This window comes from Aethalodelphis obliquidens, unplaced genomic scaffold (assembly GCF_003676395.1).
Source record: "Aethalodelphis obliquidens isolate GAN/ISIS:26980383/991018 unplaced genomic scaffold, ASM367639v1 scaffold40, whole genome shotgun sequence".
In the NCBI taxonomy this organism is placed as follows: Eukaryota; Metazoa; Chordata; class Mammalia; order Artiodactyla; family Delphinidae; genus Aethalodelphis; species Aethalodelphis obliquidens.
In genome coordinates, this window is record NW_020837984.1 from 4,149,888 (window position 1) to 4,174,550 (window position 24,663).

At 33.6% G+C, this 24,663-nt stretch overlaps 1 protein-coding gene across 5 annotated transcripts in view; it reads right to left on the bottom strand.

Moving 5' to 3' along the window:
* Positions 1-24,663, bottom strand: part of FANCL (FA complementation group L) — a 78,550-nt gene that overhangs the window by 28,119 nt on the left and 25,768 nt on the right. For all 5 annotated transcript variants that reach the window (XR_003438232.1, XM_027131747.1, XM_027131749.1 and 2 more), the window contains 2 exons: positions 18,059-18,155; positions 13,013-13,081 (listed from right to left, as the gene is read on the bottom strand). Coding sequence is in view for 4 of the 5 variants with exons in the window: in XM_027131747.1 (XP_026987548.1) it covers positions 13,013-13,081; positions 18,059-18,155 (166 nt within the window). In the remaining variant the exon portion in view is untranslated. The remainder of the gene's footprint in view (positions 1-13,012; positions 13,082-18,058; positions 18,156-24,663) is intronic.

A 24,663-nucleotide genomic window follows, 5' to 3' on the forward strand; every position in this document is an offset into this window, starting at 1 on the left:
CTGAGCCTGCACTCTAGAGCCTGTGAGCCACAACTACTGAAGCCCGCGCACCTAGAGCCCATGTTCCGCAACAAAGAGAAGCCACCGCAATGAGAAACCCCTGCACCGCAACGAAGAGTAGCCCCTGCTCGCTGCAACTAGAGAAAGCCTGCACACAGCAATAAAGGCCCAATGCAGCCAAAAATAAATAAATTTATTTTTAAAAAAATGTGTGCATCAGAAGACAATAGCAACAGAGTAAAAAAGCAACACAAGGAATGGGAGAAAATATTTGCAAATCATATATCTGATAAGGAATTAATACCTAGAATATGTAGAGAACTCTTAAAACTCAACAACAAAAATAACCTAATTTAAAAATGGGCAAAGGAACGGAATAAAACATTTATCCAAAGAAGATATACAAACGGTCAATAAGTACATGAAAAGATATTCAGTATCACTTAAGGAAATGCAAGTCAAAACTATAATAAATACTACTTCATTCACACCCATTAACAGAAAGTAAGTTTTTTGGAGGATGTGGAGAAACTGGAACTGTTGTGCACTGTTGGTGGGAATGTAAAATGGTACAGCAGCTCTGGAAAACAGTATGGCAGTTTCTCAAAAAATTAAAAACAGAATCACCATATGATCCAGCAACTGAAAGTGGGGACTCAAAGAGCCATAATGCACATCAATGTTCACTGCAGCACTACTCCCAAGAGCTAAAATGTGGAAGCAATTCAAGTCCATCAATGGAGGAACAGATAAACAAAATGTGGTATATACATGCAATGGCTTCTTTTCAGTCTCAAAAAGGAAGAAAACTCTGACATAGGCTACAACTTGTATGAACCTTGAGGGTATTATGCTAAGTGAAGTAAGCCAGTCAAAAAAGACAAATACTGGGCTTCCCTGGTGGCGCAGTGGTTGAGGGTCCGCCTGCCGATGCAGGGGACACGGGTTCGTGCCCCGGTCCGGGAAGATCCTACATGCCGTGGAGTGGCTGCCTGTGAGCCATGGCCGCTGAGCCTGCGCGTCCGGAGCCTGCGCGTCCAGAGCCTGTGCTCCGCAGCGGGAGAGGCCGCAGCAGTGAGAGGCTCACGTACCGCAAAAAAAAACACAAATACTGTATGATTCCACTTATGTGAGGTACTTAGAATAGTCAAAACCAGAGAGTCGGAAAGTAGAATGGTGGTTACTAGAGGCTGGTGGAAGAGGAGAATAGGGAATTATTGTTTAATGGGTATAGTATTTCAGTTTTACAAGATTTGAAAAGAGTTCTGAAACTCTTTTGAAAAGAGATGGATGGTGGTAATGGTAGCAACAACATTATGAATGTATTAATACCACTGAACTGCACCTTTAAAAATGATTAAGATAGTAAATTTTGTGTATCTTACCACAATTTAAAAAAATAATAAAGTAAGATGCTAAGAATGCCAGGAGAGGGCTTAGATATTGTGGCAATTTGACCCGACTGATAAACTCCTGTGGTTGTTTATCCATTCTTCTTTATCTCTCAGATGTTAACTCTGAGAAAAACCATGTCTTGCACATTGCTACTTAAGACCCTTAGTATTTGGTTCAAGTACATTTCTAATATGCTATGTTAATCGTTTAATACAAAATAAACTGCCTTTATTTTGTATTAAAATAAAGTTTTACATAATTAAAAAAAATCAAGCCAATCAGTAAAAAACAAACTCATCTTCTAGCTTTTTGTTCCAGGTAAGTCATACCAAAAGAGGGTGCTACTCCCCTCATCAAAAAAGTTGACTCTATCTAATTTTTATTACTAAATAAAAAAATAAAATAAAATAAAATAATTACACTAAAAACAACAAAATAAGGAAATAAATAGTCACAAAAATCTTTGCTTTCAGATAAGGTCAAGACTAATGACAGAATATGTGTGTTGCTAGCTACCAATGTTACCTTCACAGCCAGAGCCAGGGAACTAACTACCTACCAGCAGTGACATCATTTAAAAAAAACACTGTCCCATTGCTTCTGCTATCTACCAACTCCAAAATTCTGGTTTGCTTCATTATATCCATCGGCCAAATTAGTTTGGCTTCTAATATTCAACTTTTTTAGCACAAAAAGAGGGTAAAAGTAAGTATATTTCATAGCTGAAAGTATTACTCAGTGATTCTAGCAGATCATATTTGAATTAACATGTCTTTCAGATCTGAATTATCATTTGTCTTTAATCTACTAGATCTTTATTTTCAATAATGGGCATCTATTTTTTCCAAAAGGATGGTTTAAAACACACACACACACACACACACACACACACACACACACAAGTATACCAATACTCACATATTTTAAACTATCCCTTGGATTAAAAAAATATATAAATAGACATAGTGCATGCACATCAATTTGCCAGACAGGGTCCCTGACAGGGACAAAACATAAGGTAGAGAATGTTAACAAGCTGTGTTTGTGTTGAAGAAAAATTGCTTTACTGATATTAGCTACGACAATCTTTTTTACCCAAAAGTATTTAAAATATAAATCACAACATTAAGAAGCCATTTGGAGACTGATATTTATATATTTTCTTTTACGTGGGACACTTGCTATATAAGAATATTTTATTGGTTTCCTCCAAACTATAGTCCAAACAATATTTCTCTCAACACCTCTCATCTATGTTACTTATGGTACGATGTATGCAGAGTCATCTACCACAACCAGATAGCCTGGTGAGATTGACGGTCATTTTGCATTTACCATCCCTATTTCATTTTTCAACACCAGAATACTTCTCGATTGTTGCATATAAATGGAAACATTGTCTTTAGAGTACATGTAGTTCAACATACAGAGAGAGATACCAATTACGTGTTGTTATATATAAACGTGGGTGTGTTTATATATACCATTACACAATATAATACAAATGTATATTGAGAGATATCATTTCTTTGCCCATATTAAGTCTTGCTATTTTAAAAGCTAACCAATTTGCAAATTGTGTTACCTCCCTAAATCACTTTGTACACCTATACAGCACTTCACAATTCAAAAGCACTACCAAATAACTCAATTTACTCTTACAAAGTCATGCAATCTATGACTTAGATATTCCTTCCCTCTTTTTATGAAGTTAAATGATTTACCCAAGGTCATGCACTGTAGGGATAAAGCTAGAATTTAACCCAGACTTTAAGACTCTGTGTTCTCTTTTTACTATGTTACAAGTGATCCAGCAGAATTAGCTCTGAAGCCTACCATGAAGGTCTGCAACAAAGTCAGATCTATTAACATCAGCAAGTAAATTACTTAATGTACCTTAAATTGGTACTGAAATCATCTGATAAAAAAACCTGTTCCATACTAACAGTCTCATTGGGTCTTTAAATTCATGGAAGAATTTTACCATACCATAAAAGTATCTCATGTGCTCACAAAGCACATATCTCAAATCTTCTAACTTTGATAACCTTAGCAATCAACTGAAATTATACTGATCTTCCTTTATCTGGCAAGTAACTGACTGTATGAGATTCAAAGCTATATCTCCAACTGCCCACTAAACACATTTTATTTAGACATACCATAGGCATGCCAAGCTCATCAAATCCCAAACTGAATCTGCCTCTAAACCTCTTCTTACTGCATTCTCTACCTCACTTGGCAGTACTACAATCTATCTAATCTAGTTACCCCCAGCAGAAGCAGTGGCAGTTATCCATGGGATCTCATGCCCAATCCATCACCAAGTTCTATCAATATAATCTGTGGAATTTTCCCAAACAATCCCCTTTCATCCTTCCCTGCAACCATTAACCTAGAACAGACCCTAATTACTGTCTGCATGGGTAAGTACACAGCTGCCCCTCAGTCTTCTTCACTATAGTCTTGCCATTCTCATTTAGAACCTTCCTCTACACAGAGTGACCTATTAAAAAAAAACTTGTTTTGCTGAAAACTAATCTGCAGAGGTGCTCTGAGAGGAAGGAAAACAAAAGTCATGCCAGAGATTTATAATACAACTTGGCATACCAAGAAAGATGAGAAATCCTAACTCAAGAAATAGCAGAACTTACTTAAAACTAGAATTTCATAAGTGTATTAGATCAGAGTCCTTTCTCCACCTTCCTATTAATAGCCTAAAACAAAACAAAAAAACACTTTGAGAAATGCTATTATAAAACAAAAATTGTGACCATGCCACCTTTCTTCCTTATAACCCCATCACTTTGGAATAAAGTCCAAGACCATCAGAACTGGTATAGCAGACCCTGCCTAACTCTAAGCAAAAGCTCCAGTCTTATCTCTGACTACAGAGTTCCAAACGATGTGTAATGCATGTATTATCTCCTACAATGTTATGCCTTTGTCCTTTGCCTCCAGCAGTTCTCTCCTAAAGTATCATGTGTCCTCCCAAGCCTAATTTCTCACTTCTCAAGACTCACTGAACTCAAGTAACACTTTATCCAGAAAACTTGCTTGACCACATCAGGTTAAATTATGTACCTCTTCTCCATCTTATCAAAATGGCTCACCACACACATCACTCAACACATTTTACTGAAATTATCTTTTTAAGTACCTATCTCCTTATCAGACTGAAAAGTTACTCCTGAAAGCCTACCCTAGGATGTTAGAACCTGGTTAACTCACCTTAAATTCCTTAGGAGCCAGTTCAGTGCTACACATACAGTACACATCTTCCTCAACTTATGATGGGGTTATGTCCAGTTAAATGGTTGAAAATGCATTTAATACACCAAACCTATGGAACATCATAGCTTAGCGGAGCCTACCTTAAACACACTCAGAACACTTACATTAGCCTACAGTTGGGCAAAATCATCTAACACAAGTCTATTTTATAATAAAGTGTTGACTATCTCCTGTAATTTATTGAATACTGTGAAAGTGAAAACAGAATCACTGTATGGGTACAGAATGGTTCTAAGTGTATCGGTTGTTTGCCCTTGTGACAGAGTGGCTGACGGGGAGCTGTGGCTGGCTGCTGCCGTCCTGCATCGCAGAGCATCATTTGGCCTATCACCAACCAGGAAAAAGATCAAAATTCAAAATAAGGTTTCTACTGAATGTGTATCACTTTTGCACCATTGTAAAGTTGAAAAATCCTAAGTCAAATTAGGTCAGGGACCATCTGTAGATATTAAATGCCTGTTGCATTTAAACTATTTCCCACTGAAAAAAATGTTGCTTCTTGATTTTCTGTTTATGTACTTTTTCAAGGTAACCTGAAAAAAGAAGAAAGACTTGACCATGACAGAATCACAATTTCATCTAATGAAGCACTAAAAATAGGATATAACTTCCCTACTAGATCTTCGTGAGTCAGGTCTCTTACTTATCTTACCTAAGTTCTATGAATGTCCAAAGAACCCCAAACTTCCCACACTAATCCCCTCCAAATTATACAAGAAGGCAAGAAAATAAGTCAGAGGATTTATTTCTTTCATCACTTGCCTCTAGCTCGAAATGTCAAACCCCATTCATAGTTAGTATACTTATTTAAAACTTTTAATACTGCACTTTAGCTAGCAGCCCATGGGTGAAAGCAATGAAAAGGATTTTAACATTATGTTCACAACTAGTTTATACATTAGAATTCAAATAAAGTATAAACTACACATTTAACATTAGGCAAAAAGAGGGTTACAGCTACTTGGTAAGGAAGGTGGATTGAACACACAGATCTAATTTTACCCCACCTCCAAACTTACTATATTGTTGTTGTTTTTTCCTTTAAGGCATAATCTCACAAAAACAAGGAGAACTAAAGAGGCAATGAAACCAAATTTTGGAAGCAGAAAAACAAAGGAATTGCTCTTATGAGCATAGATGCAAAAGAAACAGAATGTGGAAATATATTATACTGGAAATTGTATATGTGTATACGAACATATGTATGTGTGTGTATCTACTGACCAATCAACTGATTGATCAACATATAGATTTAAAATACTCCACAACCTAACTGGGTTTATTTCAAGAGGGCAAGATTTATTTAACATTAGGAAATCGAACAATATAATTCACCACATGAACAGAATAAAGGAGAAAAACCATTTGATTATCTAACATAGAGAAAATATACTTGAAAAAATTCGACTTTCATTTATAACAAAACTCTTAGCAAACCAGAAACAGAAATAAATTCTCTTAATTATTGGTTAAGGATTTCAGTACAAGAACTATAGAGCAAAAATCTACCTAATGATGAAAACAAAGACTTCTCTTTGAGAACAGGAATAAAACATGAATGCTTGTGTTTACTATTCACGTTTCACAGTTTATTAGATATCCTAGCCAGAACAGTAAGGCAAAAAAAAAAAGAAAGAAAGAAAGGCGTAAAGATGGCAAAGGAGGAAATAAAACTATCATTTACAAATGATATGATTATGTTCATAGAAAATTCAATGAACTACTGATTATTAGATAAAGAGTTTAACAGAGCCACTGGATAAAAAATCATCTAAAAAATCTACTTGTAGACATCACCAAGAAACAATAAAACTGAAAATTACTGCTACATAGAACTAAGAATGGCCAAATTTTTAAAGTCTGAAAATACCATGGGGTAGCTAGGACATCATTTTTTGCCCCTCAACTCCAAATCTACTCTCACTATCTGCCTGTGATAATGGAGGTTCACTCTGTAAGCACTTCTCTTTTACAGCTGCGTGGTGTTCAGCCCTATCCGTAGAGGATGCCATAGAGTTAAATGTTACTAATTCAGACTGCTGTTTCCTGCCCAACAGTGTTGCTCCACTCTCGCCTCAAGGGAGCGTTTTCTGCTTGCTCAGTGACTTCTAGGCTGGAAGAGTCTTCTCCAAGAAATCTGACCAATTAATCAAAAAGACCTAAAATACTGACACTTGGGGTTCCCCATTATGAGATCTACTCAGGGGACTCTACAATGAAGTTCACAGTCGACAAGCCCCACTCGCACTCAGAGCTTTCAAATAGCTGACTTTTAATCACGAGCAGGTAACCAAAGACGATAAGCCTAGAAAAAGAGCAACTCAAGGAAATAGAAGCTACTCAGATGGAAAAAAAGACATATTATTAGTATCTCTGGGGACAAGAGAAGATTTATCAATTAAGTAAACTCTTAGAAATGAACATGATAGTATAAGTAAAAAAAACTCAACAGGAAGGCTATTAGGAAAAGCTGATGAAATTTACCAGAAAGTAAAGCTAATAGAAAACCCAGCGTAGATGATTAAGAGCAGATTTAGACAACTGATGGAAAACTGTGGGTTGAATGAGTTTTAAGTACACAGAAAACTAAGGAAATGAAAAAGACAACTGTTAACTCTAGGTGGTAACAAAAACTGGGGCAACAAAGGAAAAATAATAATTAACTACATGGCTTATCTCTGCATAGTATACATATATGTTCAAAATAATAATGTAAACACTGAATATTGACATAATCAAAATTACAAGATAACTATCTGGGAAGGATAGGAAGTATATGTGTGTACGGAGTGGGGAAAGGTAGAAGAAACAGCAAATTCCCCATTATCTACAGTGGAAAGTTAACAGATAATGCCTAAACCAAACCAACAAACAGAAAGTAGTATAATTACAAGAGCATGTAATGATAGAAATTTTATTATAACACCAAAAGGATCAACTAACAATTAACAGTAGTTGACCCTGGAGAGGGAGAAAAAGGTGAGAAGGAGGCTAGGACATGCCATTTTGTCTAAAAAGAAAACAAACAAACAACAAAAACCCTTGTAAACCTAACTCTTTATGTTCATATACAACTTTTATTAAAGTATAACCTTAAAAAAATTAATAGCTTGCCCACATTATAAAAATAAACTAGAAAATATGATTTTTAAAAAAAGATCACATTCACAATAGCAAAAAACATTTCATACTTAGGAATAAACTCAACAAAAATGTACAAGATATGGATTAAGAAACTACTGCTACTTAACTGGGGGACCTAAATAAATGTAGAGATAAGCAGTTCCTAGACTGTGAACATATCAGTTCTTAATTGGATGGATAAATGTAAACCCAATTATAACTAAAAACTACATTATTCTAAGGATTACCTGGAATAATAAATGCACAGCATTATCAACAATGTTTCAAAAAATATTTTGCTAAGTGATAAGCGTAGGTTCAGAACTATTATCCAGTGAGATCCCAATGCTAAATGAAGGCATTAAGGGTGACTTTATATTTTCTTAATTTTGCTTATTTGTATTTTCTCTTTTTTAAAATCAATGTAGGAGTACTTTTAAAATAAATTATGTTATTTAAAAAAAAAAGAAAGGCAGTTAATAGGTTACTGAGTCCAACAGGTCAGACCATATCACACAGATCTACCATATCACATAATCTCAATAATGAACTAAGTTTCTTTGTTTTGATTCCGTTGATGTCTTTTTATCCATACCATTATAGCAATAATAAGATGGCCAAGAAGGCAAAAGTATATTTAACTAACCAATTTAAGGATGAACAAAAATCCAGTACTATGAGTTCTCCAACAAGGACAGCAGAGAGAAAAATGGAAAGAAAGATAATCCAGTAGGTCAAAAAAGGAGAACTTCCTCAGGATCCATACAGTGTGATATTGAGAGTTTTCTTCCCCTAGGATTCTGTTTGTTTTAAACCAAATTTATTTTAAGATCTCCGTGAAAGAGAAAAAGTTTATTATTTCCATATACATATGAACTGAGGCAAAGAGCAGTCATGTGACTTGTTTGAAATTATACAATTAAGTCAATGGCTGAACTGTAAACAGAACCTAGGGATACCCGACTGCTAGTCTGATGCTCTAACTAATGGATCATGCTCCCTGCTATGTAATAGGACTGTTTCCTTTAATTACAATTTCTTCATTCACCATCAGATTATCAGCCAGAGGCTTTATCATTGGTTTTGCTCTTCTTGTATTCATGGCATTACTCCAAGAATATGAGATTTACATGATAAAAAATATAAAGACCACTGTTTATGTATCATACCAAATCTGAAAATTCCAACCAGTGTGACACAGACAGTTCACAAGCCTGCACTTAATGGCACATTTATAGGTAAAACTGCAATTTTAGCATCCATTTTGGGCTGGTCAGTGACCTGGAGAAAATTAGTTTTGTTTTTATAGAATCACTAATGTCAGTGCACTTAAAATCTTACATTAGAGCATTCTATGGTCTCATCAGTCAACAATATTCACAAATATGACCTATATATAGAAGTCGAAAGGGTAGCAGATTTCAGAGCATTTGTGATGTTGGGAAGTAGAATAAGATAAAAATCATGACATGCTCTTACACTCTATCCTGAAATCTATAAGACAAAATTGACTGGGTAAACAAGTAAGTATCTGAGAAGAGGTGTGCAGTCACTTGTCTTTGAGAAGCACTTTGTGTTTCTTTGGCACATATCACGGCAGCAGTAGTAGCAGCAGCCTTGCCCTTGGTGCTGATTTCTTACTACTCTAAATGCCTCCTCTGAGCCAGAATACACTGGCTGTTGCTGATCATGCTGTGAGACACCTGCACTGGCTACTAGGCTTGTCATGACGCACAAAACCCTACCATCTTCAGCTTGACATTGTGCAAGTTATAATTATTCATCCAAATGAATATGTCAGAGCAGCAGCAGCAGACCTCTCATCAGAGCAAAAGAAAAATACATCAAAACATTATCAACCCAGCAGGAAGACAGGGACCATAAGGAAAATTACCCATTTTTAATATGGATGCCACAAAGCCATGCCTATTATTTTACAAAAAGAAAGGAAAATAAAGGTCTTCCAAGTTTAAAGTCCAGAAACACTGAATCCAAAGAGGAAATGTACAAAAAGCAGACAAGGAATTTTTTAAAATCAATTATCTGGAAGCTATTTACAATCTTTTAAATATAAGTTTGCTATTAGACTACAATAGTAACATTTATTTCGCTTAAGAACCACATCTGTTTAAAAATTGTTTAAAAAGAAAAAAGATGGGAACTCCCACAAGCAGAATTGTGTCCAATAGGTCAATGATAAAAGATACACAGCAAAGAAGTTTGATGTTGCTTCATATTTCCAAAATGTAAACTAACATTGCCAACACTTTTATCACATCTAAAAAGACTCAAGAGTTCATACTTGCTGGCAGTATCACCAAAATGCTTACGATGTACAGCTAGACTCTAGCAAGAGGCAAATAGTATATTTTGAAAGTTTTCTGAATTTTAGTGGTTTATGTAAAAGAAAAACTGAAATCACCCCAGACCGCCACAAATGAAGATAAATCCGAATTCTTTGAGCATATATAAAATAGGCAAGTGTAAATACAATTCCTATCTCATACTTAAATATGAAAAAAAGTATAACTTTTATAACAGACTTTAGGAGAATATCTTTTCAGAACAAGATATGGAAGATATTCTCATTCAATACACAAAAAGCAGAAATCACGAAGAAGAGAGTGATAAATGTGACCACACTGAAACGTTAAACTTCTGATTGAAAAAATATATCATATACAAAGTTAAAAAACATGCCACAGGGAGAAGATACTTATATCCCATATAACCAATAAATAACTAGTATTCAAAATATATAAGAAATGCTTATAATAAAACACAAAAATTTAAGTAGGCAAAGATAAACACAATAATAATGAGTATCAGTTTTTGATAAGAATTAAGGTCACACTAAAATCAGACTAAGACTTAGGATTTGGGAAAGTAGGAATTACTATGCATTGCTGGGTAGGAGTATAAAGTTATGCAACCGATTTTAGAAGATAACTTGGCAATATTTTGTAATCTCAAAGAGATGCATTCCCTACAATACAGCATTTTCACCTCTAGGCATAAACCACACTAAAAGTCTCACATATGTAAAAGGAAACACAGAAGAATGTTCACTGCAGCACTGTTTAAGAAAGAAATTGTGAACAACCATATAAGTAGGGCAATGAATAAATTAACTGATGGATTCATATAATGAAATGATATAAAGCACTTAAAATGATATAAGATCATGGGTAAATCTCAGAAACAATGTTGTATAAGAAAGGTCAGACTGCAAAAATATTATAGAATATGGCATAAACAAATGTAGCAAAAAAGTATGCATGGATAGCATACACACCAATTCCAGTCAAGTGGTTTACCTCTAGAAAGGGAAAGAAGGAAAGAAAGAGGAAAGGAGAGAAGCAAAAGAGGGGTAAAGTTTTAGGTCCCAGAATATTTTATTTCTGAGAGACAGAGAGAGAGATATCTGAAGCAAATGTGACAAAATATTAAACATGTCAAATTTCAGTTGTGGTTAAAATGGTGTCCAAATTTTTATCTGTACTATACTAAGAATTTTAGTATGTTCTTTTAATTTAAAAAAAGAATTTATGACATTCCAGTTACTACTAATTAATTCTGTATTCTTAAAACTAATACAAAATAGAAAACTTGACGTATGACCCAATTAAATCTAAATCTGAATTTGAATTAATATTATAAACACTTATTCCATACTTATATGTGCAAGGCACTGAGCTGGTGTTAAGTAGGGATAGAAAATTCAGAAGAAATTGCCCTCTAAGATTTTCTAGTGTTAAAGTCACAAACTAGTTTTGCTAAATGGCAGGATAAGGTAAGTGCTAAACAGTCTTTTTGTGGAGATGCAAACTTTTTCACAGATTAAAGTCTGGGGAAAACTTTTATGATTATCTAAATTTAAAAAACTAGGAAACTCATCAAAAACATATTCCCAAGGTTGGATCTTGGGATTTTAATAAATATTAAATTATAATTTAGAGATAGCATATCTGGAAAGAGTAATACGATCTAGGTACAATGTTATATCATGACCTCACATAATACATAAAGATAAAGTTTATAGAGCCAAACAGAAAATGTATATTCATGTTTTTTAAAAAGTATGCAATTTATGTATAATTCCAATTCTTTAAAAAACAATCAAAACAGTATTTCTTATACATTTATAACATATATCAGAATATCAAAAGCAAATCACAGGGTTTTTCCTCCCCTTTATTTTGCTGTGTTTTCTTGATTTCCATTGGAAGGAGGGAGATTTTTGTTTTAAAAGAAGAAAACAAGAAAACTATTTTTAAAATATATATGGTATGATTAAAATTTGACCCTTCCCAAGACCATTTAAATCCTGTTAGGCTTTTTTTTTTTTTAAACTAACTTCATATACAAGACAATTATTACTTTACTCTATATATTATAATTTAAAATATAAGTATAAATTTTCACTTGAACCTACCAAAACTTCGTAACAAAAATAAGGGTAGTCTCTATTTAGAGAACATTTGTAAAACGTCACTAGGAATTTTTGTTTCGCTTTGCATAAGAACAGAAAGTTTCTCTTCATTTTGGTATCAATTTACTTGGTGAGACAAGGACTATGCCTGTCATCATTAGACTGTTCTTTGAATCTAACCACCATTCTGCCAGATCTTTAAAAATCACACACGTGAATGGTGATGATAGAACTGTTGATAATCATACCATATTTTAGCCACATAATGGTACAATTTACAATGCATTCCTAAATACATTAACTTGTTAAATATCAGCAATGTATTGAGAAATTGACAAGAGTAGAAGAATCTCCTATATTCTTTACTCAAAGTAAGAATGTTCCAAAGCACTTACAAAAACAATATAGTCTAAGTTCAAGGATGAGCTAAGGACAAACACTTTAAAACAATAAAAACTGAATAGAAATGGCAGGGTTTATATTTTCAGTCGTAACTCATTCTCTGAAAAAGATTCTCTGATATTATGTCTGAAAAATGTCACCCAATTTTTAACCTACTGCTCACTGCTTTTATAAAGAGTTCCTTAGGATTTAAATTTAAAGTAAAATTTCTGTCAATAGAGCTTCTTCAAGTTTAACACTCTCAAAGTCCTGTTTATAAATAAATGCTTAAAGAAAACTGAAAAAAATCACTTGTAATCTATAATGGCCACTTATAAGTAAACAGAACGTGCTTTTTAGCTACTTAAAATAAATTTAAGAATTTACCTGTGGTGTCCAGGAAACAGAAAACGAAACAGGAAAATCCACAATACAATCTGGTGATTCTGCAGGGTACTATAAAAAAGCATAAAGTTAGGTCATTTTTGCTTTGGTGTGACAATTTCACATAAAATATTTTCAAAAAACTGAATATATTAGAAAAAGTATTATTATAAATGCAAATGTATTATATATCAATATTTCCATTCTATTACTATAGAGATATTAAGAGCTGATTAACAGTCAAGTTAAGCTCAAAAGGTACAAAGTTTGGTGATTTGGGGGTGCCAAACCAACCGGTTTTGAAAAAAAGACTAATGAATTAAGTCAGTGTCAGGTCAGCTGCTAATGTGATTTGAGGGGTAAACCACACTGAATCTCAGTTTCTTTATCTTTAAAGTGAGAGATCAAAATGGTTGATATTTAATTTCCTTTCAGTCTAAAATTTAACCTCGAATAGCCTCAGACACTTGTTAAAAGAGACAATATTTGTTAAAAGAATCAAGAAATGCACAAAAATGAACACATATAATTATTAATTAAAGAAGTATCTTCCACAAAAAAGCATTTAATTTTAGCAGAAGATAAATAAAAAGAAACAATGAAATGTCTCTGGCTTATTAAGGGAAAACAATAGTTTTAAGAAAAATCTTTTCATGGTTGATAAATAGAAAATTAATTACTCAATAGTTTTATACAAAAAGTAATAGTCATAGGACTAACCAGGTTTCTAAGTTAAGAAAGACAAAAGGTAGTTTTTCTTAAAATCAATTTTGTTATTAGAGAATTGTACTACATGATTTCTCTAAGATTCAGTCTGGATTCTTGAAAGTCACACGTAATTTTTAAAGTGCTCATTTCTTTCCAATACAAAGCTAAATTTACTAACATGAAAATTAGTTTTAGGAAAGCTCCTTTCTCTCATTTGACAAAATGTTTAAAATAAGTTTTAGACTTTCACTTTTTTCATCCTCTTATTTTTAACTACTTTGTTGCATAGCAAAAGGGCACAAAAAATTATCACTATAGTATTTGTCACAAACATCAGCCCATTTGAAATCAATGCTTGGAAAAGAATTAACATTTAGTTACAATGACAGTCTGGTTAAAAATAAACCTATCAATGTATACTCTGACTAATGGTATCTAGCTATGCAGAAGTGATAACACAAAGGTAAATATACAGGAAACCATATAGAAATATAACAGTGCTCTAAGTTAGAGGAAAAAAAGAAAGAAAGGTCTGGCTGGGATTACAGAAGAAGCCCTATTCCAGACAATTCAAACTATTAGATGATGTACGTCAGATTATAACTGCTGCAATCACTGGAAAAACTACTTGTACACTATTTTTTATAAGGCATGTGATTATCTCAAAGTAAATGCAGGCAGAGATCTTAGCTTTCTCTGGTTTCTAGTGCTGCTAACTAACTTGTGACCTTGGATAAGTCACTGAACTTCTCTGGCTGTTTTATATGTAAAAATGATGGAACTCAACTAAAAGCACTGTAAAATCTCTTTTCCCTCTAAAAAATGTTAATATTCTGCAAAAATAATAATGCACACTTAAAACCTCCTTGGGTCAAAAATGGAATATTTAGTTCACCTTGAGTTGCTATTTATCATCTACTGAGCTGACAATGAACAATATCAACTCTCTAACTTAAACAATCATCAACCCAGTTAAGAGTATGAACTTAATGTTTACTGTATACAGAGTAGATAAACCAAGTAAAGTGTCTTAACTTTGGAAGTCATTAAGTACGTAGGGCACATTATGTTAAAAGAGAATATGATCCTACATTCAAATAGGGCTCAGGGTAGTAAATGGCACATATGTACTGATAAAGAAAGAGATCCACAGGGAGTTAAACAAAAAGCAGGTTATAATAAATATGATATGATGCCACATATCTGAGATAACATTCAAATATATATTTTAGGTGTAATTATGCAAACATACAAATATGTATATAATAAATGAGACTGATCCATATGTTTGTGGCTTTACTGTCTATGAGTTAAATGTATATATATTGTGTTAATTATATTCACTTCCAAGATCAATTCTGTTTATATAATATAATAAATGCTACATAACTGTATTGAACCTAAAAAGCACAAATTTATACACTTCTGGATGATTTAACATGAATTATGCAGTAGCATCCTAGATACTCATTTTTGGAGTTGTTTGTATTGTAGTACTAACTACAACAGCGATAACTGAATATTGTAAAATGACTGTCAAAATTCAGATTATTTTTCAACAGTAAGTTATAGGTATATACAAAGCCACTAGAGACTAACTGCCAAAAGCTTCACTTTAGAAATCCAGGTGACAAGAACAACAAAAGCTCCACCTAAAGAAACTAATTGAAAAACAGAGTAATTTATAATTTTTCATTAATATAGTTTTACAAGTCTCAGTTGAAACAATTCAATCAAATCAATAACTGTAAGAGAAAATAATTATTATATAATATTAAGTATATATTTTTGTCACAAACAATATTTTTTAGACTCTATAGTATACTTTTCTATGGAAAAATTTAACCCAACCCAAACTGTGATTGGACCCCCCCAGCAACAGAATACACACAAATTACGGCAGATTACAAAAACAGCCATCAGAGACAGAGTGCCCAGCCTCTGAAACATATCTATGATTCGTTTTTCAAGTAGTTCTGATCTTGGCCAAAGCTAAGGAAGCCCTAGGCTACTTCTTTTTTAAAGGAAGACAAAAATTTCGTCCCATGGTTTAGGATGAACTGTAAATACTGCATAAAAACACACCTATAAAAATGACAAAATTCAACTGTTTCTCATTGTATTTCTTTTTGATTTATATACTTACTTTTAATGGGGGATGTCTAGACAAAATTGGTATTGTTTTCCTTGTGGGTTTTGGGAGACAGTGAGGTAGAGTGGCAGAATTGGGAGAGTATGTATTCAAGAATCAAAACAAATGCATTTCTTTACTACGTATCAAAAAATATCAGATAAAAGAAATAGAGGTTTGTGTATTTACAAAAACAAGCGTGTTGTAAGGTTTGTCAAAAAAGAGCCTGACCCTTTAAAATTCAGTTTGGATTAAGATTTTGCATTATGTACTCTTAACATGTAAGTTTTAGCTTTCACTGTTTTTAACTGGCAATCCCAAATATTCCTAAGAAAGAAATGACCACATCTAAAAGACAACTTTAGTCTCTATGAAAACCAAACTAAACGGACAAATAAAGACTCTAATAAATCATACCAACACAAGATTCATTTAGTTTCAGCCTGTCTTTTTTTTCTTTTTTTTTTAAATGCAAGTCTTTTTCTTACTAACTCAAATACAGCTTTCTCTTCTCTCTTGCCAGGGCATCCATAACAGTGCTCACAGCTATCGATGCTGCAAAAACTGACACTTGAAAATATCTTCTAGAGAAATGTTAAAAGTGTCACCTTATCTACCTTGAAAAGTTATAAGAAAAAGCAGACAGAATGGACCATACTAATGGCTACACATCCTCCCTCTCAATACTACCAATAATGTCATTAATCAAAATTAATAATAAAGTCTTGTAGCGGTAGTGATAGGCAATGTAGACTTAAATCATTATCTCTTAGTAGAAAAGACTCCAAAAATGAGGCTTTAAAAAAAAAAGAATCGGGACAGGATGTATTTTAAATTTTTCATTTTGGTCTTCATAGCAGCAAAGCAACTTTTATCAATGTACAAAATATAAACAAATAAAACTTTGAAGAAAATGACAGAACCCTTGCCACTGGCAGTATATGACTCTGGAAGGATAAAGGCAGATTTCTCCTTGATCTTAAAAAAACACACCTTTAAAAATTAAAAAAGAAAATAAAAACTTTTTCATTTAATAAAAATATTCATGTAACTTATTTTACAAAGAAGATTTCTATCCCACTAATTTTTTCTCAAAACTTATTACATATAAATCTCGAAATTATACATAAACATTCTGTGTGTAAGAAAGAGAATGAGTCATTTCTCAATTTGTCTGATATAGAGGCACTATAAGACACCAACTTTTCTGTGTCACCCAGTACAGCTTTATATATTAATTTTCTCTCATGAAAAGCTTAAATGCCAGGCACATTTTTAAAAAGGATAAACACAACTCATCTTTTCATCACTACAATCTCATGAAAAAGAGTTGATTGATGACTCCTAAGGGACAATTAAAAAAAAGTTAGATGACCTGGTTTTCTCAAAGTCTAATGTTTCCCCAGTGATTACTAAGTAAATGATTAATAACCTGAACTTGCTTATTCCACTTATTTCTCAAAATTCACAATCTATAATTAAAAAATAAAGACGAAACAGCTATGTTTTGTGCCAATAAAATTAGTGAGTAGTTATAGACGACTAGCCTGTAAGGGCTCTATAAATAGAAGTGTATAACCTTTGCAAAATTTTTAAACAGAGAAGTAAAAAAATTTCAGCCAAGACAACAGAAGAAAGTATGCATATGTGTGTGCCTGTGTTTGAGGGGTCGGCGGAAGTCAGAAATAAGAACAACAAAGGTAATTCACAGTAGGAGTTGAAGACAAAAGACTTTCTTCAGTAGAACTTTACTTGGAATAGTGGACACTTCCAACTCTTTTCTACATAGGATGTTACAAAAATAACATTATGGTACTTTGAGGCTGCCAAACCTTATTTGTAGTATTTCTTTACTGTAAAGTCTATATTTTGATCAAATTTGAATTAAAACAGTGACATGAAATTATAGCTAGGCTTTGGGAAACTTAGTGAATACATTTTTTGAGGCGTTCCCAAATAATTTATTTATTTGGTCGTGTCGCACAGCATGTGGGATCTTAGTTTCCTGACCAGGGATCGATTCTGCACCCCCTGCTTTGGAAGCGCAGAGTCTTAACCATTGGACTGCCAGGGAAGTCCCCCAAAATAAATTTTAAGTGTCATATATATACTTTTAGAAGCAACCAGCACTCGTTTACATTGAAAACATTCACAGGGTTCATTTCCCAAAGTATTTCCTGGCCACAGTAACAGTTTAACGAAGCACATACCTTCGCCTTCAACTTGACAGTGATGAGATGCTCTCTACCAGAAGCATCTTCGGCTTTTAACTTGATGGTACTAAAGCAAGTATCCACATACACAAGCCTGGTGAGTAGAAGAGAATAAAAAACGATCACAATAGAGAGGGTGGGGCTGGGGGGAGGGTGAGGTTGGAGGATGGTAGGATTTGAAATGAAAATATTTGCTATATTCCTATTAATCCATTACAAAAACTAATCAGAGGAATTTGTGTATGCTATCCCATTATGCTGCTATAGATTTACTGCCGTTAATACACCAGCCCAGTGCTTAATGCAGTCATAGATCTCTGGATTATTTACAATGTGTGTCAAGGCTCATGCTGTGGTCAGTGAGCACTATGTTTCGGTTTTCCATCACTGGAACCTTTGGCACACACAGCATGTTCCTGTCAGACTCTACTTATGTACACATTAAACTTCCTGTCAAACTCTTTGATCCATTTCTGTAGTTTCATACAATATGAGACTTTTATGCTTCCTTTATTTGTTTTTCTCCTCAATGAACTTCTCCTTTATTATAAATAATGTTACTGTACAAAAGCCTGGCTAGTATTAGTTCACATACTCAAATTGATCCTCTAAGGAAAATGCTGTATAAGCACAGGTACAGCCTGGTCTCCTAACAATAAATTTTCTTTTTGTGCAATATATAGCTTCTGACACTTAACCTGGGCATGTATTCAAGATGACTAATATTTTAAACACATACCACAAGCACAATTGTTTTGGCTTTAAGTTGCTCTAAATGCATGGATTTTTTACAATGGAAACCAATACCCTTTGAAATATATCATTCTGTAAAAATATGGTCCCTTGAGAAGCATAAGCTACTGCCAAAAAGGTTCAAATTTAGCAGTATATTTACTAGTGAACTGGGCATGTGGATATTTTTTTGACATTTTTACAATACCATTCTCTTGTAAAGATAAAAAGTAGCCTAACAGTATTGCACAACTTATCACCCAGACTGATGGTAAAACCTGTTAGGGTTCAAAACTAACATTAGCCTCCTAACCTAGGAAACATTTTTTTAACAACACTATATGCTGTTTAGTCACTGGCCAGATATAATTGTAAAATGGGTCAGTTTCAAGAAGTTCTGGGCAATAAACTTGTGGAACACTATTTGTAATGAAAAACAGATCTAAATCTGAAGATACATATCTTCAATAATAGAATAAAAAGTAAAACAGAACAATCTTTATCAACAGAAAATTTTTTATCATAATCTATAAAAAGTCTAGAGTCTGAGAAAACAAAAGAAAATTATTCTAGAAATGTTTATTTACATAAAAATATCAATGACTCTATATAGTTAATCATTATTTTCTTTCAGCTTTATTTGTAAATGTCTCATATCCCCCTCCCCTCAAAAATTTACAACATGAGACTTTATCACAAGTTTTATCAGTATGACTCTAAGGGTTAGATACATGGGCATCTGACTCTTTGAAAACATCAACACTTCAGATTCAAGATGTTGAGATGAGCATATGCATTTATATCCTCTCTCTACTCACACACAGAAAAAAGGAATTTTAAAAAGATATGCATAATCCCACAGTCATAAAAAGCACAAGAAGGAATAGCATCAATCAAAGCAAATTTTCAACAAACTTTATAAAGATGTCAAGTGGTCAAAAGAGCACTGAGTAATGAAAGAGATAAGAGGAGAGAGAAAGAGGGCTCCAGGAAGGAGACAGCTGGCAAAAAAAGGAAGTCTACAGAACAGAGGGTATTACTTATATGTGGGAAGAAATTAAGGAAATTTTTTAAAAATACAAGAAACAAAAATGGGAAGAGGAAATTTTAAACTAAATCATAAACAATAAAGCTATGTTAAAAATGGTAATTGCTCTACCATTAGCTTTTCAGTGAAAAATATTTATGTAGTCATAAAAAGTTAAACTGCTTACTAATTACAATTTTTAGAATTCAGCAATAGACAAAGCTAGCAGACTTAATTATAGTTACAGAAACTAATGTAAATATATTTGATCATTGCAATTTAAAACAGAGACAACAAAAATTGAGAAGGAGAAAGATATGAGGAGGGAAGATAAGAAACATTAAATTTTGTAATTGCTAATTTGAGAGTAAGAGATACCATCTTTAATTGAACAGACATGAAAGAAGTTTAAGAAATATTAAAGCAAATAGCAGAATAAAAGAATAGTGATGAAGGGAGAGAGAAGGCAGTATATAAACTAAATCCATTTTTATTACAGTAGTTAATCAGTATGTAATTCTGATCAATCAAGCAACGCTGAATATAGGCATATTTTTTAGAAATACAGAAGTTACTTGTAAACATGAACATTTCAGAGAGTTTGTCTCAAAGTGTAAGACCAGGGATGGGATATGGTATGGAAAAAGCCTGCTGCTTTTCATTATAAGCCCTAAATAGTTTAGAAGCATGATGAATATATACAGAGAGAGAGAGCAAGAAGGAATAGGGAGAGAGAAGGAACAACTAAACCACCAACTAGTACTTTTCATACTTCTCATTGCTGCTTGGCATCAACATGTTCAAAATCATTATGGAACATCTATAAAATAAGACAGAAATAAACTAAAGTTCTAGTCTTTTGTTTGCAATCACACAGACAAAGTTTAAGATGTAGAAATAATACATTAGAGAAAAACAGGCTTATGCTCACAATACTGCCCTGCAGTCAAAAGGATCATAAGGTTAATTCTGTTAAGCTTTAAGACAAAATTCAAACTTTTAAAAATTTATAATTTCAGATTAATCTCAGCATGGTCATTTAAAATTAAACATTTTACCCATGTTGATTCCTGTCTACTTTGTTTGGGGAAGGAGAAAATTGTGATTATTATCACGTTTAGTACATGTGACTGAGATTGGCAAATGTGCTCTAGCATTTATTCTCAGCTTCTTCCTTTTGGTAAGAGGATCCCAGCTACTATAGCATTCCACCCAAACCAAGTTTTAGCTGGGTACACTCTATCCAGCTAGCAACCCTTCCACTGTCCTTGGGTATCAGCGTATCACTAAATTTTGGCCAATGTACTGCAAGCAGAAGTGATATGTGCACCTTTTGGATCATTTATAAGAAAATCATGGCTACCCCTCCCCCAATCCCTCCCATTCTCCCTTCCTGTAGAGTGGAACTTAGGCCAATATGACCCAGCAAAGACCATGCCAACAAAAACAACCTCTTAGTGCAGCTCTGACCAACAGAACTTTCTGTGATGATGGAGGTATTCTATATCTGCACCATCCAAAACAGTAGCCACTCATCATATGTAGCTACGGAGGACTTAAAATGTAGCTAGTATGAATACTAAATTTTTAATTTGAGTTAATTTAAGTGTAAGTATCAATAGTCACATGTGGCTAGTAGCTACTATGCTGAACAGCGCAACCAGTGGATGGCTGAAAAGCAAAAGAAACCTGGGCTCTTGTATGACCCTGTGAAACAAAGCCACCAACTCACTCTTGACCACCTGCCTACCTGTGAACTGTTAAATGAGAGACGAATAAAATTCTATTTTGTTTGAAACACTGAGGATTTGGAGTTCTCTTTGTTAACGGCAGCTCAGCCTGTACCTTAACTAGATAATCAATATTTGTATCTATTCACAACAGAAAGGAACATCTTAATGTTTGGTCTACAGAAGAGATATTAAAGGGGAAGAAAACAGCAATAAGCTCTTACAAGTAATATTAAAATCAGTTTGTCTTTAAAAAAAGGCTATTTCAAATGTTCTCTTTTATTGGTAAGTTGGATATCTCAATTTAAACAACATGAAATAAATAATTTCTACTCATTTATTAAAATAATACATTTGGGCAACTTTCATTATTGGAAAGCTCAAATTTTTGAAAAGTTATAAACACATTTAAAACTTATAAGTTTAGGTATTTACTACTTAGCTAGACATATTCCAAAACTGACTAAGAAATTATAAAAACATAAATATAAAAATCTAAAGAAATAAAACACTATACTTTTTTTTGCACTTTACTTTGCATTTATCATTTGCTGCATTTCTTTATAAGTTACTGCTTGCAATAACTAAAATGGCACTAAACTTAGAGTTAAGGGTTTTTTAAATTTTTATTTATTTATTTATTGGCTGCATTGGGTCTTCGTTGCTGCACACTGGTTTTCTCTACCTGTGGTGAGCGGGGGCTACTCTTCGTTGTGGGGCGTGGGCTTCTCATTGCGGTGGCTTCTCTTGCTGCGGAGCTCTAGGCGCCTGGGCTTCAGTAGTTGTGGCTCGCGGGCTCTAGAGCACAGGCTCAGTAGTTGTGGCGCACGGGCTTAGTTGCTCCGCAGCATGTGGGATCTTCCTGGACCAGGGCTCGAACCCATGTCCCCTGCATTGGCAGGTGGATTCTCAACCACTGCGCCACCAGGGAAGCCCAAGAGTTAAGTTTTTTAAACATTTGAAAGGGATATTAATACTTAAGCTTCAGAGAGGTTTTTGTTGTTCTTCTTAATAGGTGAATGTTATCAGTATAGAAAAACAGAATGAATGTGCTTTATACCTCTTGAAATACTGTACTTACTCTGTCCAAAAGCTTAAGTTATACAGTTTTTTCCATTAAATATCTAGATGCATTTATGTACTAATAACATCAAAAGGCAGACTGAAGACCTTCATGTTTTAATAAAGCAACAAAGTTTCCATTTCCACTCTCAACTTTAAGCATTAACTACTTCAAAAAACAACCTCCCTAGTTAACATTTTTCCTTCCTGTGTTTTCTGTACACCAGTCTATCCTGCCTTCCATTAACTAGATTAATCTTCCTAAATATCTTTTTAATCATATCAACCACTTGCTCAAAAATACTCAGTTAGTCCCCATCACCTGCATATAAAGAATCCTTAGCCTAACAGTCAAGACCTTTCAGTCCGGCCCTAATATTAATCCTCTTATGTGAGCAACTGATCCACTCCGAAGTCCAAAAATGAACTGCACATTTCCATCACTACAAAGTTGCCTCCCCCATTCCTACCCTTTTAAGGCTTTCTATATGCCTTTCCCAATATCTACTTCCTCTCAGAACTTCCTAAATTATCCGTAGCGCAAAAGAACTTCACCTTTCTCTAAACTCTCATACTGCTCCTTTTCGTGTTGAGTTTTGCCTCCCAATCAGATAAGCTTTTTTTTAAATAAGCAATATGAAAGTTTTATTTTTCTATGTATGTGTCAATGCTCTATGTATTATATGAACATAAACAAGCTGCTGTCAAACTGGTTCATATTTACTGATTCGCATGTAAGTTTTAAACAACTAAATGCAAATTCTGTTTAACTAGATACTCTAAGCATATTACCAATGTTTAGAAGGACAATTTTTTCACTATCATATAATTTGCATTCAGTGATTTGGATATATGTATGAGGTAAAAGCACTCTATTTATAAAGGTCATTTAGAATGAAATTCATACTTTTAACATCTATATTCTTATGCGTTATACAACAAAATTATCATTATGATTATAATTAAATCATAACACTAATTATATGTTGTAAAACTCATATATAGTCGGACCTTTTGGTGAACCAGTATCTCACCAACTTTATATTTACTTTACACAAGGAATTATTTGAGTCACATAACTTATGTTTCTTTTCAACCCTTATTACTAAGCATCATTGGTTGCATTTAAAAAATGAAGAGTATGTGGCTCTGAGAGGTTATGTGACTTGCCCAAGGTCACACAGCTGATAAGCCAGAATTAAAGCCCTTGTCTCATTACTGGAATTAATTTAGTACTAACAAGTATCTCCATTTCTCCCAATATGTTATATAATTCTTTGAAATGCACTGAGAAATTATAGAAGATATCGCCATCAATGAATTAAGTCCATTTCAAAAATATTGGACTTAATTAAAAATCGAATATAATACATGTTGACAATCTTTCAGCAGCACAACAAATTTAGTAAAACTCAGCTCTTTCGCAAAATAAATTTAAAAGGCCAAATAGTTTAATTCTACTCACTCTAAGCGATAAATAATATGTTACATTAAAAAGGACAAAACCATCAGGTCACTACCCCTGTTTGAATCATTTAAGCTCTGAATTATCTAGGACCATGTGATTACTAAAACAAACATAAGATATCCTATAAATAAAGTGACTATGCATTTCTTTTGAACTGGGACACTTTTGAGACTAAAAGGGGCCACGATAAAAGGCGTAAGTTAGGACTATCCTAGGTAAAGTGGGATATAAATCAGCCATTCTATAAAGCAAACAAAGCTTTCAACTTCAGGACATTCTTAATACCAAACAGAAAATCCTATTAAACCCCAAGAATTCTGTTTAATTCTCACTGTTTTAATGAGCCATTCTGTAACATAACACAAGCAGAAGTTAACAGAAACCCATCAAGACACTTTTTTGCATCACCCACCTTTCTGAGCCAGTATAACACCCAAAATCATCCACAACTTCATCTTACCCTTAGGACAACTTGCTGTTTTTAGTGTGTTTTTAAAGAAGTTGAAACAAGTATAGAAATTACAATAATAGCAATCAAACTTAAGATCAGCTACTAATTCTCAATGTCATTTCTATTAAAAAA